General features: G+C 50.2%; 4 protein-coding genes across 4 annotated transcripts; 2 read left to right on the top strand and 2 right to left on the bottom strand.

The window, feature by feature from the left end:
* Positions 1 to 311: 311 nt before the first annotated feature.
* Positions 312 to 1,847, top strand: IAR55_002538 (uncharacterized protein; the record flags this gene model as incomplete). Its single annotated transcript, XM_066945651.1, has 7 exons — positions 312 to 558; positions 614 to 631; positions 742 to 992; positions 1,079 to 1,169; positions 1,240 to 1,274; positions 1,344 to 1,534; positions 1,670 to 1,847. The coding sequence occupies 7 exons, from the start codon at positions 312 to 314 to the stop codon at positions 1,845 to 1,847; spliced, it is 1,011 nt and encodes a 336-aa protein (XP_066804340.1).
* A 2,248-nt stretch (positions 1,848 to 4,095) lies between these two features.
* IAR55_002537 (uncharacterized protein) lies at positions 4,096 to 6,651 on the bottom strand (the record flags this gene model as incomplete). The annotated part of the gene is made up of 10 exons (XM_066945650.1): positions 4,096 to 4,224; positions 4,290 to 4,648; positions 4,712 to 4,986; positions 5,051 to 5,237; positions 5,296 to 5,476; positions 5,548 to 5,959; positions 6,029 to 6,253; positions 6,317 to 6,388; positions 6,475 to 6,541; positions 6,630 to 6,651. 10 exons carry the CDS (start codon positions 6,649 to 6,651, stop codon positions 4,096 to 4,098), a joined length of 1,929 nt encoding a protein of 642 aa, XP_066804339.1.
* A 603-nt stretch (positions 6,652 to 7,254) lies between these two features.
* IAR55_002536 (uncharacterized protein) lies at positions 7,255 to 9,140 on the top strand (the record flags this gene model as incomplete). The annotated part of the gene is made up of 8 exons (XM_066945649.1): positions 7,255 to 7,291; positions 7,381 to 7,420; positions 7,602 to 7,765; positions 7,899 to 8,001; positions 8,113 to 8,313; positions 8,445 to 8,755; positions 8,856 to 9,024; positions 9,098 to 9,140. 8 exons carry the CDS (start codon positions 7,255 to 7,257, stop codon positions 9,138 to 9,140), a joined length of 1,068 nt encoding a protein of 355 aa, XP_066804338.1.
* Positions 9,141 to 9,436: 296 nt separating this feature from the next.
* IAR55_002535 (uncharacterized protein) lies at positions 9,437 to 11,023 on the bottom strand (the record flags this gene model as incomplete). Its single annotated transcript, XM_066945648.1, has 10 exons — positions 9,437 to 9,465; positions 9,527 to 9,604; positions 9,680 to 9,839; positions 9,967 to 10,074; positions 10,152 to 10,186; positions 10,245 to 10,258; positions 10,312 to 10,378; positions 10,584 to 10,626; positions 10,692 to 10,714; positions 10,981 to 11,023. 10 exons carry the CDS (start codon positions 11,021 to 11,023, stop codon positions 9,437 to 9,439), a joined length of 600 nt encoding a protein of 199 aa, XP_066804337.1.
* Between the last annotated feature and the right edge of the window lie 1,826 nt (positions 11,024 to 12,849).

The following is a 12,849-nucleotide window of genomic DNA, read 5'->3' as shown; positions in this document are numbered from 1 at the left end:
CTATGCACGGCATAACCAGAATGTCATTCCATGGAGCGATCAGAGCCGATTCGTGGCCAGTAGACACGAGTAACAGCTCCATGCTATCACCTGTTTTCCCACTGTTCCTCCACGGACAGCCGGTGACGCGAGGAATTCACTTGGAGCCAATTCGTGATCTCAAACATCACCTTCAATGTTATCTTACAGCTTCTGGTCAACTATGTATAGATGACATCGTCTGTGTCCACGAATGAACATATCCCCTCGCATCCCCTCTCCTCAGCATGTCAGTGACCCGTCGGCAAGCTGCTTCGAAGGCGCAACACCCAATGTCCGCTTCCGTCAACGTTACCACGCCTCTTCTCAATGGGCACGATGAAGGACATGTCTATCCCCTTACAGACGAAGGAGGTACAGAGCTGATCGACCAATCTGCTGAAGATGGACACAGTCGGACGATGTCTTATGAAGAGTCTTTGAAAGTGATGCCTTGGCAAACGGATAATGAGTATATCAGAACTGGGTACAGGAGAGCTATACCAAGTATCAAGGGCTGTCTATGGAGTTCCATAGGCTGTGAGTGATGAGTCTACCTAGCAGATCCGAGAACATTAGCTGATGTCAATCGTAGATCTGCATAACGAAACCGGTACGTTACGATCGAGCACTCACGACCCTGCGCATATACATTGTCTGACGGACATCGCAAGCATTCGCTCACTCACTTTGCTTCGATGGACTGACAACCCCTGGACACAGTCAACATCCATACCCATTCCTTTGGCGCCATCACCTTCCTCTCTCTCCTCCCACTCCATCTCCTTCCTGCCCATTTCCCATCCTTCCACACTTCTCCCGACCAACTGCCAACGCCTCCTACTTTACATGACAAAGTCGCTTTATCCCTCTACCTCGTCTGCGCCGTATCATGTCTAGGTCTGAGCGCGTGGTTTCATACGGTCTCGTGTCATTCGAAAGATGTCTGTGACCTTGCCCATCGTGGTGACTACGTGAGTGTCTCCATCTCTTCATGCTATCGAGAGGCACACTTCCGATAGCGGTGGGATGGCTTTTGGGCTGAACAATACCTGGACAGATCGGTATCGTCATTCTCATCGTCGGGAGTATCACTCCAGGGATGTACTATGCTTTCCACGGGAATCCATTCTTGCAGATCTTCTACATGAGTGAGTCAACGTCTGGTCAATGGCTCGACTAAATCGTTGGCCTTTTGCTGACATCACCTTCGTTATCCAGGTGCAATCATCATCGCCGGCATTGTGTCCGCGTATGTGAGTACTATATCTTCATCTAAACTCGAATGATCCCATTTCCAGGGATGACGGCTGACCAAAACCAAGATCGTGCTCTCACTCCACCATCGATCTCATCGATGGCATCGGACCCTGACATTCATCGGGCTTGGACTCTCGGCAGTCGTACCAACGTCTCATATCCTTGTTACTCAAGGACTAGAACATGCTCGACAGAGAATGTCTCTGGATCTGGTCCTTCTCGGAGGAGCAAGCTACATCGTAGGTGCTCTGTTATAGTAGGTCCGCATTTTTATTCTATCCAACTCGATCTCCCACGCTCAAGTCATTGTTTGTTTTTACTTATCCTTACTGTGTGTGTGTGCCACGCACAGGAAAATCGGTCCATGCTGATCTCGCTCAACGTCTGACAGTGCCGCACGCATACCTGAGAAACTGTCTCCGGGGACATTCGACCATTTCGGCTCGTCCCATCAAATCTTCCATTGCTTCGTCCTCCTCGGCGCGACTCTGCAATACCTCGCCTTGAGAGGGATGGTGTGGGGCAGATCTATGGCTGTAGGGAACACTCTGGCGAAAGAAGGGTATTAAGTGGGCCAGACAAACAAACAACACTAGATGACGACGTGGAACAATCGCGAAATAGACGGATTGGGTATGTAGATAGAGAAAGTGCCGTCGCACGCATGACTTCGATGTACGATGTAGCCACTTCGATTAGCTTTCCGCCAAGAGCCGTTGCAGCCGCAGGTGTTTATGACAATGAAGCATGTGGTGTGTCCTCCGAGTCGTTTCACGATTCCGATTCGGAGCAACAGTGCATGGCACTACAGCTCGGACGAACAGTATGGGTTGAGGCTGCACAACTGAGGAAGCACGAACCATCCACCGGCACTCACGATTAGTGTGGTTGGGTGGGATGTGTGCCACATGAAATTCGCCACCGAAAAACGACAAAAGCGTGAAAACCGCACCCAGGCGAGCCAAACACGGACACCTTTAGCTCATCCTGTTCTCTTCGGTCCTGCTCGTCAATCCGCATACCTATCGCAGCCATTCCGAGTCAGGTAGATCTCTTTCGCCCATCTGAGGCTTCCAATCTAGAGTACAATCCACACCATTCCGCCTAACACCGGGACAAGATGACCCGTGAGCTATACCTTCCGCCTACACTTCTCTGCGTCTTTCGTCTCGCGTCCTTCACATGGCACGGAAGGAAGTTGACTGACTGGACTGGACTGGACTTGTCGTGTCTCAGGAGGGAATCAGAGAGAGAACGATAGAGCGAAAGCGTTGAAAGAGCAGTGAGTCGTCCAACCTCTTCTCGTCCAGATCCAGGAAACAGTAGGCACCGTACGCCTCCCTCCTTCCACTTGCCATATTGTGATACCATCCAAATGCGTCAACCCTTGTAGTCCTCGTTGGTCTCTTTGTTGAAATGTCTGAGGTCAAATTCGACGTTTGGGTTTGGCCTCAAGTAGCTGTGCTGAACCGAGACGAGCTGACAAGTCCGAAGAGCTGCAAAGGGAAAGAAACTCGCTGGTAGTCCTCAACAAAGACGAGAAGCGTGAGCTAGTCGTCCATCCAAATTCTCAATGAGCTTTTGCTAACTGCTGAGCGCTCTTGTTCGTCTTTGGGTTCTATTTTTATGGGAACAGCGATGCGAAGGCTGTAGCTGAGAAGTGAGTGAATGTTCCTCTTCAACGTCTCCTTTGATGAGGATGTGGGTGATCAAAGCTGATGAATATCTACGCTCATTCAGACAAGCTGTACGTCTGGGACCTCCATGTTTCTGATCCTCGGCTCTGTTCCGATGCCCTGGACTGGGGGTTCCAAGCTGATCTTCTCGAATCTGATCTGATCCTCATGGGTCCCTCCTTCTGCGTTCACTACCATTATGTCCGATCACAATCCTCGTACCGCGCATCCCGATACCGAAAACAACAAACCCGAACTCTGCATCTCTCTTTCGATTCATTATCCATCTCTCTCTCCTGCTGCCCATCCCACAGCTCAAAGCTAAAGCTCGAGCAGAAGCAGAAGCCAAGGGTGTCCTTTCTGCATTTGACGCCAAAGCAGAGAGGAGAAAACAGAACGCCGTGACCAAGTAGGCGGGGTGTGCGCTGTTGGGAGACGCTGGGACAAGGCAAGGCAAGGCAAAGGATGGATTATGGGGCGGTGTGCAGATCTGTAGCTGAGTGAGGAAGGGCGATGGATCGGATCATTGACGAACATAGATGATAGGTTCTCTGGAAGTAGTAGAGTCGGTGGGGCGTAATGCGTGAAAAAGGGACGAAGCTCGAGGGGCGAGAGGCCAAAGCAAAGTGGATGTGGGGACATTGCGTTGAGTTGACTTGGTCAGACCGCCAGATCGGTGGTGGGCTTCGTTAGGTCTGTTGTAAAGGTCGTATCATATAGTCTCTTTGCATATATAGATGTCAAAGTGGTCCATTTTTTTCACCGAGTACTCCATGGCGCACCTATCTAATCAGTCCACTAAAGTTCGCCGAACAGCGATCCAAGCTTTCGATATGCCTAATACAGAGCACCGAGCCCACACACTTCCCGCCAATGCAATGCATCACAACGTTTTTTCAAAACCCGAACCAAGTATGATAATGCGTAATGTGGAGCGATGACGATGAATGACTGGATGGGATCGAGTTGAAAGGAATTGTATGAAGAAAGGTGAGAGAAAGAGTGAAAAGGGTGGTCATGTAACTACTGTATGTATGTATACTTGGTATGTCGTCCTTCACGTCTGAAATACACTCCGCCCGTCATCGTGGCCATAATCCGGAGTCAGTCGTCACGAGCTATGGGTCATAAACTGCCTCATTCACGCGCTCCCACCCAGAGCAGCAATCTCAGCCCTGACTTGACTCTCGGACTCAATCTTCTTCACTTGCGTCTTCTCAAGCACTTCACCACCCGCCAATCGCGTCTTCAAGTCTTCAATGGCCTTGAGCTGCAACGATGTTGATGTCAGCAAAAAGTCGACCACAAATTACCTCGGTAGAAGCAAAAACCTACCTTCTTGGTCAAATTCCTGATCTTCTTGGTATTCGCATCATCGTCCCCGACATCCAGACTCTCCATCTCCGCTACAGGAGCAGCAGGAGCAGGAGCAGGTTCTTCTTCCTTCTCCTTTCCACCCCTCTTCCTCGTTCTCTTCTTCTTCTCCTCGTTCTTCTCCTCACGAGGGGCAGCTCCTGGTGGAGGAGCACCGGGAATATAGCGAGAAGACGGTTTTCCGCCCTTGAACATCGGAGTAGGCGTAGATGTCCCAGAGCCGGATGAAGGCACATCGTCATCTCGTCGCGAGTACACGTCCGAGGCTACAGTACCTCGAGCGCCAGGGGGTCGGTATGCTCCAGCGGGTTTGCTATCGCCTGGAAGGTAGTTATGCTCAGCTACAAGATGACAGTGATTTCTGCGCTCAGAAGCTGACTTACCCCCGTTCGACACCTCTCCTTTTGGTCGGTACAGAGCAACGCTCTCGTTCGGCTCAGGCGCCTTGGGTACAACAGCCGGGAAAGGTTCCGCGTCTTTGACAAGCTTTGGAGCGAAAGACGCTTGGTATAGCTCGTCCTGAGGGTGAATGTGAAGAAGTTGACCACCGCACCACCAAATCTTGACACCGTTATCAACTCGAAGTCGAGGAGAAAGTGTAGCGGTCAGGATGTATCGACCGCAAGGTGACCATTCGCAGTGCGATGAATTCGCAGCCCTGCGCCCAGATTTGCGTCAGCGTCTGCATAATTAGTACACTTACAGAGGTAGAATATACTCACTTGAACTCGGCTACTTTAGTGCGTGTGCTCACATCCCAGACATCCACACCACCTGCCAGGTTACCAAAACCGGCACTCAGCAGTAACCGGCCTTGAGGTTGATATTGCACGAAGTTTCGATGTTGATTGCCGAACGAGTGGACTGGCTTCGCTTTTGAGTCAAAGAGCTGGGTTTTTGATGGCATGACTGCAAGACAGGTGATTGAGCGCGAGACCCATATTTCGACAACGAAGGGCACACGTACAACCGTAACAGACGACAAACTCTCTGGAAATGGGGCTCCATGCGAAATCGTTGATCGGTCCCGCTTTGTCAAGGTCGACTAGCCCATCAAATGAACCGTCCAGACTGACAAGGTAAAGGTTGGTCTCGCCGTAGTAAGATTTGCCAGTATTGTCAACGTCGGTATGGGTGAGGAACAAGGCCTTAGATGTTATAATTTCAGCATCAGTACGGGCCGACATGCTATTGAGCAAGGTCGAGATTCAATATTCACCTGAGTACCAGCATTGTTCCACTTGACCGTCAACTTGTCCGCCTTATAGAACGCCTTCCTAGCATTGCTGATTGGCATATCTCTCGTTTCCGTCTTAATCTCCTCCTCGCCGCTGGACCCGTTGGTGGCACCCTTTCCGATCAGGCTTGACAATGGGTAAAGTGACACCGAAGCCGGTGACCCCTTTCTTTCTCCGACCCAGATCGCCACAGCAGGTTCGGAGTGAGGAGCAACCGGTTTGGAGGATGTGGCTTCAGCAGGAAGGGCTGTAGGCTGAGAGACGAAGATGCCCTTGATACCTTCAAGACGGAGACGTGTGATTGGTCTAGGAGCGAGAGGTGGTGAGAAGATGGCCACGTCTGATGCTCCAGCTCGGATCAAGTGAGATTCGGTAGAGGTGATGATAGGCTCCCTACAGGTGAGGAACAGACGAAGTGAGCTTTCGGGCTACCCGTTTTGTATCCAAGATGTAGCTGCTCACCATCCGTCTAAAGTCTTTTGGTACCAGCTCCCGACCTCTTCACCAGTCTTCACATGCCAAGCTTTCACGTTCTTGTGCATCTCCCCAGTCTCCAGCTTGACCGGTCGTTCAAAGGTGAACAGATATGTGGACAAGGGAGAGAAAGTGGTAGCGACGACATTGGCTTGAGGTATAGTCAATGGTGTGGAGGATGACGAGGGAGCTGACGTGGAAAGGAGATTGACACTGCGGACGATGAAGACATGAGCGCTGCCTGTATAGCAGATGAAAGATGAGCATGTCACGTACGCTGACGCAACAGCGTATACTAGCCAGTCACCATCTGGGGAATAGGCATAACATCTCACTGCAGCCGTGTCGCTAAAGCAAGACGGGCAGATCAGCTGTCGTCACAGCTCGAAATGCGCATGCACGGCACTCGAGGTCGGCTGTCAGACCACACTCACACAGGTATTCTGGTCGAGGTGTCCCAGGAAGGAGCATCTGCTACACCTGACGTTTTTTGTGCTCGAACTGGGGAGGGAGGGGGGTTTGATGGTGGAGGTCAGCTGAGTACATAGCTAGCTGCGTAGGGCAGGCAAAAGGGGCGCTTAGAGCTCACAAGCATATTGAGTGGCGGCCATATTGGGCGATACCTTCTCTGCGTCTGGGCAGTGTTCAGTGTTCACGTCGAGATCAGAGAACCAGTACAAGACGCGAAGGATCCACGAGATGTTCTTTCGGATAAAAAGTAGAGAGAACGAGTGACAACGAAAGACGAAGGTAAGGAGAGTAAATGTGGCATCTTGTCATTACGTGTACATTAAATCGTCCATGAGCTGATAAGGGAATGACCGCACCAAAAGTTTGATTCCACAGAAGTCAGTGAGTCGGTCACCACCGCCTCTTGCCAGCGCTACCACCGGACGAGTTGTGACCCGAATAACTCACCAAAAGTGTGTGGATCAGCAGCAGAGCATGTAAAATCTCATTCCTGATTGATCCCATCTCTACCTTTGTCAAGTCATCCATCCAATGATCCACATATAGCCTTCGACCCCTTGTACTGGCACCAACTCATCGAACCGAACACAGCGGTGACTTAGATCATCGGCCCTTGTCGAAGCAGATCGTCCGGATCACGAGAGAGTGGGAATTCGGGCCGTCCAAGAGAGAGAAGAAGAAGAAAAAAAACCGACAGTGACGGAAATATCAATTCAGCCAGCCCGGTAGAACTCGACGTCAAGATGCATCAAACTGGAAACTCGATAAAGCTGCTTACGGGTACGTTACCTATGCTACACACAAGACCGTCATCTCCTCAGTCGGTCGTAGAGATCATGCAGGCTGATAGGGAACCACCGTTTGTGCAGGTAATGCGCACCCAAAACTGGCAGAGGCAGTCGCTTCTCGGTACGTCAAGCAGTCCTTCTTCTCTCATACTCGGTCATGCGCACAGATTACCTTGCAAATCACCTTCACGCACGTTCTTGAGCTGACTCGTCATATCCCACCCCATCGCATGACCTCGATACCGTGCTGTTCAAACCTCTTGTCGAAACAACAAACTTGCGCATTACTCCCATCCACATAGTCTCGGTATCGCCCTCACGCCATGTCACGTCTCCAAGTTCCTCTCATTGGAAACTTCGGTCCAAATCCACTCTTCGGTTCGAGACGAAGATGTCTTCATCCTCCAGAGCCCTTCCCCTCCCGATGTGAACGACCACCTCATGGAGCTGTTGATCATGATTTCGGGTACGTTGCTTGTTTTCTTCACGAAATACTATCCTGGACGAGATAAGGCCGACAAGCGTCTGATGTTTGGTCGGAATGAGTTCTCAGAAAGGAAGTGGGAGATCTCATGCTGACGAACCTGTTGAACGCGCAGCATGTAAGACCGCTTCGGCCAAGAGAATCACCGCTGTCATTCCTTGTTACCCCTATGCAAGACAGGACAAGAAGGACAAGTCGCGTGCTCCCATCACAGCCAAGTGAGCGAACGTCTCATTCGCAGAATCCTTAGTCCTTCTTCGCCTCTGTGTGATATCTTATCTCGCTGCATGTCCTATCCAAAGTTTCTCAAACTGATCCGTCCTGGTCAGACTCGTTGCGAACCTTTTGGCTGTCGCTGGTGCGGATCATGTTATCACCATGGATCTTCACGCTTCTCAGATCCAGGGGTTTTTCGATATCCCAGTCGACAACTTGTTCTCAGAACCCAGCATGATGCAATTCATCAAGCAAGAGGTGGAAGGGTGGAGGGATGCGATCATTGTCAGTCCTGATGCAGGTGGTGCCAAGCGGTGAGTTCAAAACTCTGCGCATGTCTGGGACGGATCTATTCGAAGAGCATTTATAGGAATCGGGGAGGAGTGACAGCTCTAGGTGTGATTCCAGCAAAGCACCATCCTGACAATGGTCTTTGCTATTTCAGAGCGACAGCCCTCGCCGACCAACTCAACTTGGATTTCGCCTTGATCAACCGAAAACGTCGACGAGACTTGGCAATGTCGATGACCCTTCCTACTGTCCCACCCACACCGACTGGATCGGATTACGGATCTAACGGTGATGACGACGACGAATCTGACATTGTCGAGAAGATGGAACTGCTTGTTGGAGATGTCAGAGGAAAGGTGGCTATTCTGATTGACGATATGGTTGATACCGGACACACCGTCAGGTTGGCTGCCGGAGTTCTGAGAGAAAATGGCGCGAAGGAGGTTTATGCTTTGATCAGTCATGGTACGTGCCTTGTCGTCCTTCGTCGCTTTCGATCTACATCAGACATCATCGACAACCTGATTGTCTCAGATCACTGCTGATTGTTATACAACCCAAACAGGCCTTCTGTCAGATACCACCATGGACAACCTGCTTGACTTGCCCGTCAAGAAGCTCGTCGTGACCAATTCGATCGATCAGACAGAGCGAATCGCAGCTTGTAATGGTCTGTTAGAGACCATCGATATCGCTCCTGTCATAGCGGAGAGTATTCGACGGACGCACAACGGGTGAGTGGAGTGTATCTCGGCATCGTCAACAATATCTTCGTTGAGCAAGCGCTGATACAAGTTCACCCGATAGTGAATCGATCTCGGCACTCTTCCGACCTCACGAGGGATGGTAGTCGAAACGATGGGAGATGAAGACGGGATGAAAACGAAGATGCACTGGCTTCTTGTCAACCAAGAATGCCAAAGACGATACGGGAATCATGTACGATAGATAGAAGCTCACTGTGTTTGGTATTGATTGTGGATGATGTGCAGTAATGCAAAATGTCACGTTCTGGATTTGGAAATTGGTATGGCTCGCATATTGGTGCATACAGTGTTAGACAGCGAAACTGAGAGGCGAAACAGAAATTTGCGTCGATTCGTATGAAGGTCGAAGATCACATGTGACATTGCGCAGCTCGGCCATCTACATCTTGAGGTCTTCCCAATCCTCACCTGATGGATGTGACGTGAGCTAAGCATCCCAAGTCTGATCACTTGTATTGGAGAAGCTCACCAATACCAAGCATCCCCCTGATCTGGGCATCTTCAGCCCCAAGTCCCGAAGCATACTGAAGCAAAATCAAAGTATTATCTTCGATCGCCGAGCCGAGGAAGATCTCATGTCAGCTTCGGATTCTCCCAGCATTGGGTGATTCAGGGAGCTGACCTGTCCATCTGACCGCTGCATCTTTGCAGACTTTGATGGCCTCCTTCTTCCTCTCGTACCGAACCGGATCAGCAGCTCCGAATGCTGCTAGTTCAGCTTTGAGATCTTGAGCAGTCTGATTCAGGCCTTCGAGATCAGAGAGGAGATTACGTCGTTCGGGCTGAAGTATATGATACCAACAAGTCACGATTATCTGAGTCAGCTTGCTATTCTGTTTATAGAGTCGAGCGCTTCTCAGCAGAGTGAGATATGTGTGATGAGTGGATGAGATGGATCAATTGGCTCACGGTATCTTCCCTCCCTTTTTCAGCTTCTTTCAGCGCAGCTGTAGTTTCATTGATCTTGACATTGACACTTTCGAGCTCTCTGGTGGCCTTGGAGAGAATAACATGTTTCTAATAATGAAAGACGTCAACGTCATTGGTCTCCCGGAGCATAGGAACACTTGTCATAGGTACATAAGTTGACTGACCGTCGCACCTGCCGCGCTGGGAAGGGACCAGAAGTCTATACAGTATGAGAGCCTGGCTCAGCAAGAAATTGGTAACGAATCGATCGTACGTACAGTTACCAGTACCGCTGTGATGAAGGATTTGTATCAACCCCTGTGCGAGTAATCTGACTCTACTCACATCTTGTCCATGTTTACCAGACCGTCACCAACGAGGTCATCCACCACTTCTTTGACACTTTGGACCACTGCGTGGAGACGAGTGAGGCCAGCTCAGCTTCAGATCCTTCGTGTTCGTACGGCGCAGGAGCAGCGGAAGGATGACACGCACCAACACCTTTCTGTTCTACATGGACATGATACTATCAGCACTTGATATGTCATCCACAATTTTTATTGTTCTGATCCAAGGAGGAAGGAGAGGCGGAATACGGTTCAGTAGTCGCCACTCACTCGGAGCAATCTTCTCAAGCTCTTTGAGAGAGTAGAACTCTGCCTGAGGAAGGAAATGGGAGATCATAAGCCCTGAGTGCTCTTCAGTCGAATGCGCCGAACACTTGCTGATTCGTGGAAGATCTCCAACACTATATAGCGCCGTCAGCCATCGCACTTTAGGCATGTGTGTGGGGACATGACCGAGAAGTTGAAAGCGACAGAACTCTCGGCCACGTCAACGTGAGTGGTTTTGCATCTGAACAGGGAAGTCCCGAATGAGGACATGTCAAGCGGCAGATGCTGATACAATGATGTGCCGAGCACCATGAATAATGCCAGAGGAATGGGAGGTCGAAGAGGAGTGACTGCTTCCCTAGCCGATTGGGTCTTGAAACCACTGAGTGCCGATACTCACTCTTCGTCTTCTTTTCTTCCATTGACAGACCTCGTTTAGACATCTTGGCTGGATGTGAAGGGTTTGAATAGGTATATACAACCTTGAATGATGCAGAGAAGAGACGAGAAGAAGGAAAAGATGAACCGAATGACATCTGTTACTCTTTTCCATCGGCTGAGGGAAGGGAAGGTAGGTCAGTATCACAGGTGATCCGTGCGCTCGATGTCATGTGTGTACAGGTATCCCCTCTCCGTCCATCATACAGGTCGTCTGAAGTGAGTTCGAAGAGGTATCAGACGGATTTTTTTGCTCACCTTTTCGGTGAGAAGCTGTGTAAAGCTGCCATTCTAGCCGAGATTGAAACGTCCTTGTCACTCACTCGTCCCCCTCCGGCAACTGCTGCTTGAGTTTATTTGTCGATGGACCCTCGCTCGACATTGACTTACTTCACCGTCCCATCAATCTACCCCGTTGATTGAACGTCAACTATCGGATGGAAAAACTACGAGCGCCATGCAATACCTATCAAGTCATCACCGCGGACAGCGTGTCACTCTTGACACATACAAATCCACAACTCTTCGAGGATGGACAGTTGACCGAAAAATGCCTAGTCGGACATTCAGTCCGCCACAAGTCTTGACCTGGGGACTAAATCTCGAAACCGACGCGTCGACCTATCAATACGAGCTCATCGAGTGGGATCTCCATTGATTGCATTACTCATCTTACATTCTAAAGCATCATCGAGTAAAGTACAACATTCCATTCGTACTGCTCGTTCCTTTCAGCCTCTGGTGGCGTCGATGTCATCCATGACTTAGCGCTTGAATATTCGACCTCGGACTAATGGGATTCGGACCAGATCTCACCGAGGGCGACCAAATCCTCCGTTGTCTCGTCGATGAATGACATCTCCTTCGACTGATTCTATCCTCGATGCGAGAAGCGAAGCACCACAAGCCGATCGATTGCAATCAAGCCACAAATAGATGGGACCGAAGTGGCTTCGAAATGACGCAAGGATCTCATTTTTGTCACCACTTGGCGGATCACGACCTCCTGACCATACGACTGATCGAGAGCGAGTTTCGATACGGAGTCTCACTAGTGGCACAATGCACACATGCCTCACGCCACGAATCTTGGTCGTGTTCTCATGTCCGTTTGGTGATCCGTGCAGTCGGTTCACGCTGATGAGTCCGGTGCCCTGACCGTCTTGATGTAAGCCACAGTACACAACACCGGCGAGGTTGACTATTGACCGATTGACGGAAATTCATTATGACCGCTACCGCTAAAGCCATTCTCAGTATCTCACACTGTCACCTTTCATACGATGATGTCGAACGTGAAAAGGGAATCCTCGGTACACCTCTTTCTTTCACTCCACCGACGAGCTGGTCTGTGCGCACTCCCTAGTCACGATTTACCCTTGAGTACAATCCTTGGCAACCTGTCGACCGTACCTTGCATCGAGGATGAGAAGTGGTCCCTTACATTCTCCGTCTTTGGTCTACGATCCCCACCTTCTCCATCCCCGCGTCCCCACTCGATTATCTCGGCTTCCGGTCAGTGTGGGATGACAGACTTCCCTCGCCAAAAAAAGAGGGATCGAAGATGGACGGTAAAGGAGGGTCCTTTGTGATCCGTTACCCTTTTGTCGTAGTCGTGATCATTGCGAATATTGATACAAAGGAAAGTTGAAGATTGAAAGAAAGTTTTGATATCCATTCATCAGTCCATCCTTCTTTCTTCACTCTTCTGCAGATCGTGCTTCAACGCTCTCATCAATTCAACGAAAAAGAGTACGAGATAGCACTCGAGACTTGGGCTATCGCTCAACGTTGACAGGTGCTGCTGTGCAGAAGCGGTAAGACGTGATTG

The sequence above is a fragment of the Kwoniella newhampshirensis genome, chromosome 4, assembly GCF_039105145.1.
Source record: "Kwoniella newhampshirensis strain CBS 13917 chromosome 4, whole genome shotgun sequence".
In the NCBI taxonomy this organism is placed as follows: Eukaryota; Fungi; Basidiomycota; class Tremellomycetes; order Tremellales; family Cryptococcaceae; genus Kwoniella; species Kwoniella newhampshirensis.
This window is presented reverse-complemented; position numbering and strand designations above follow the sequence as displayed.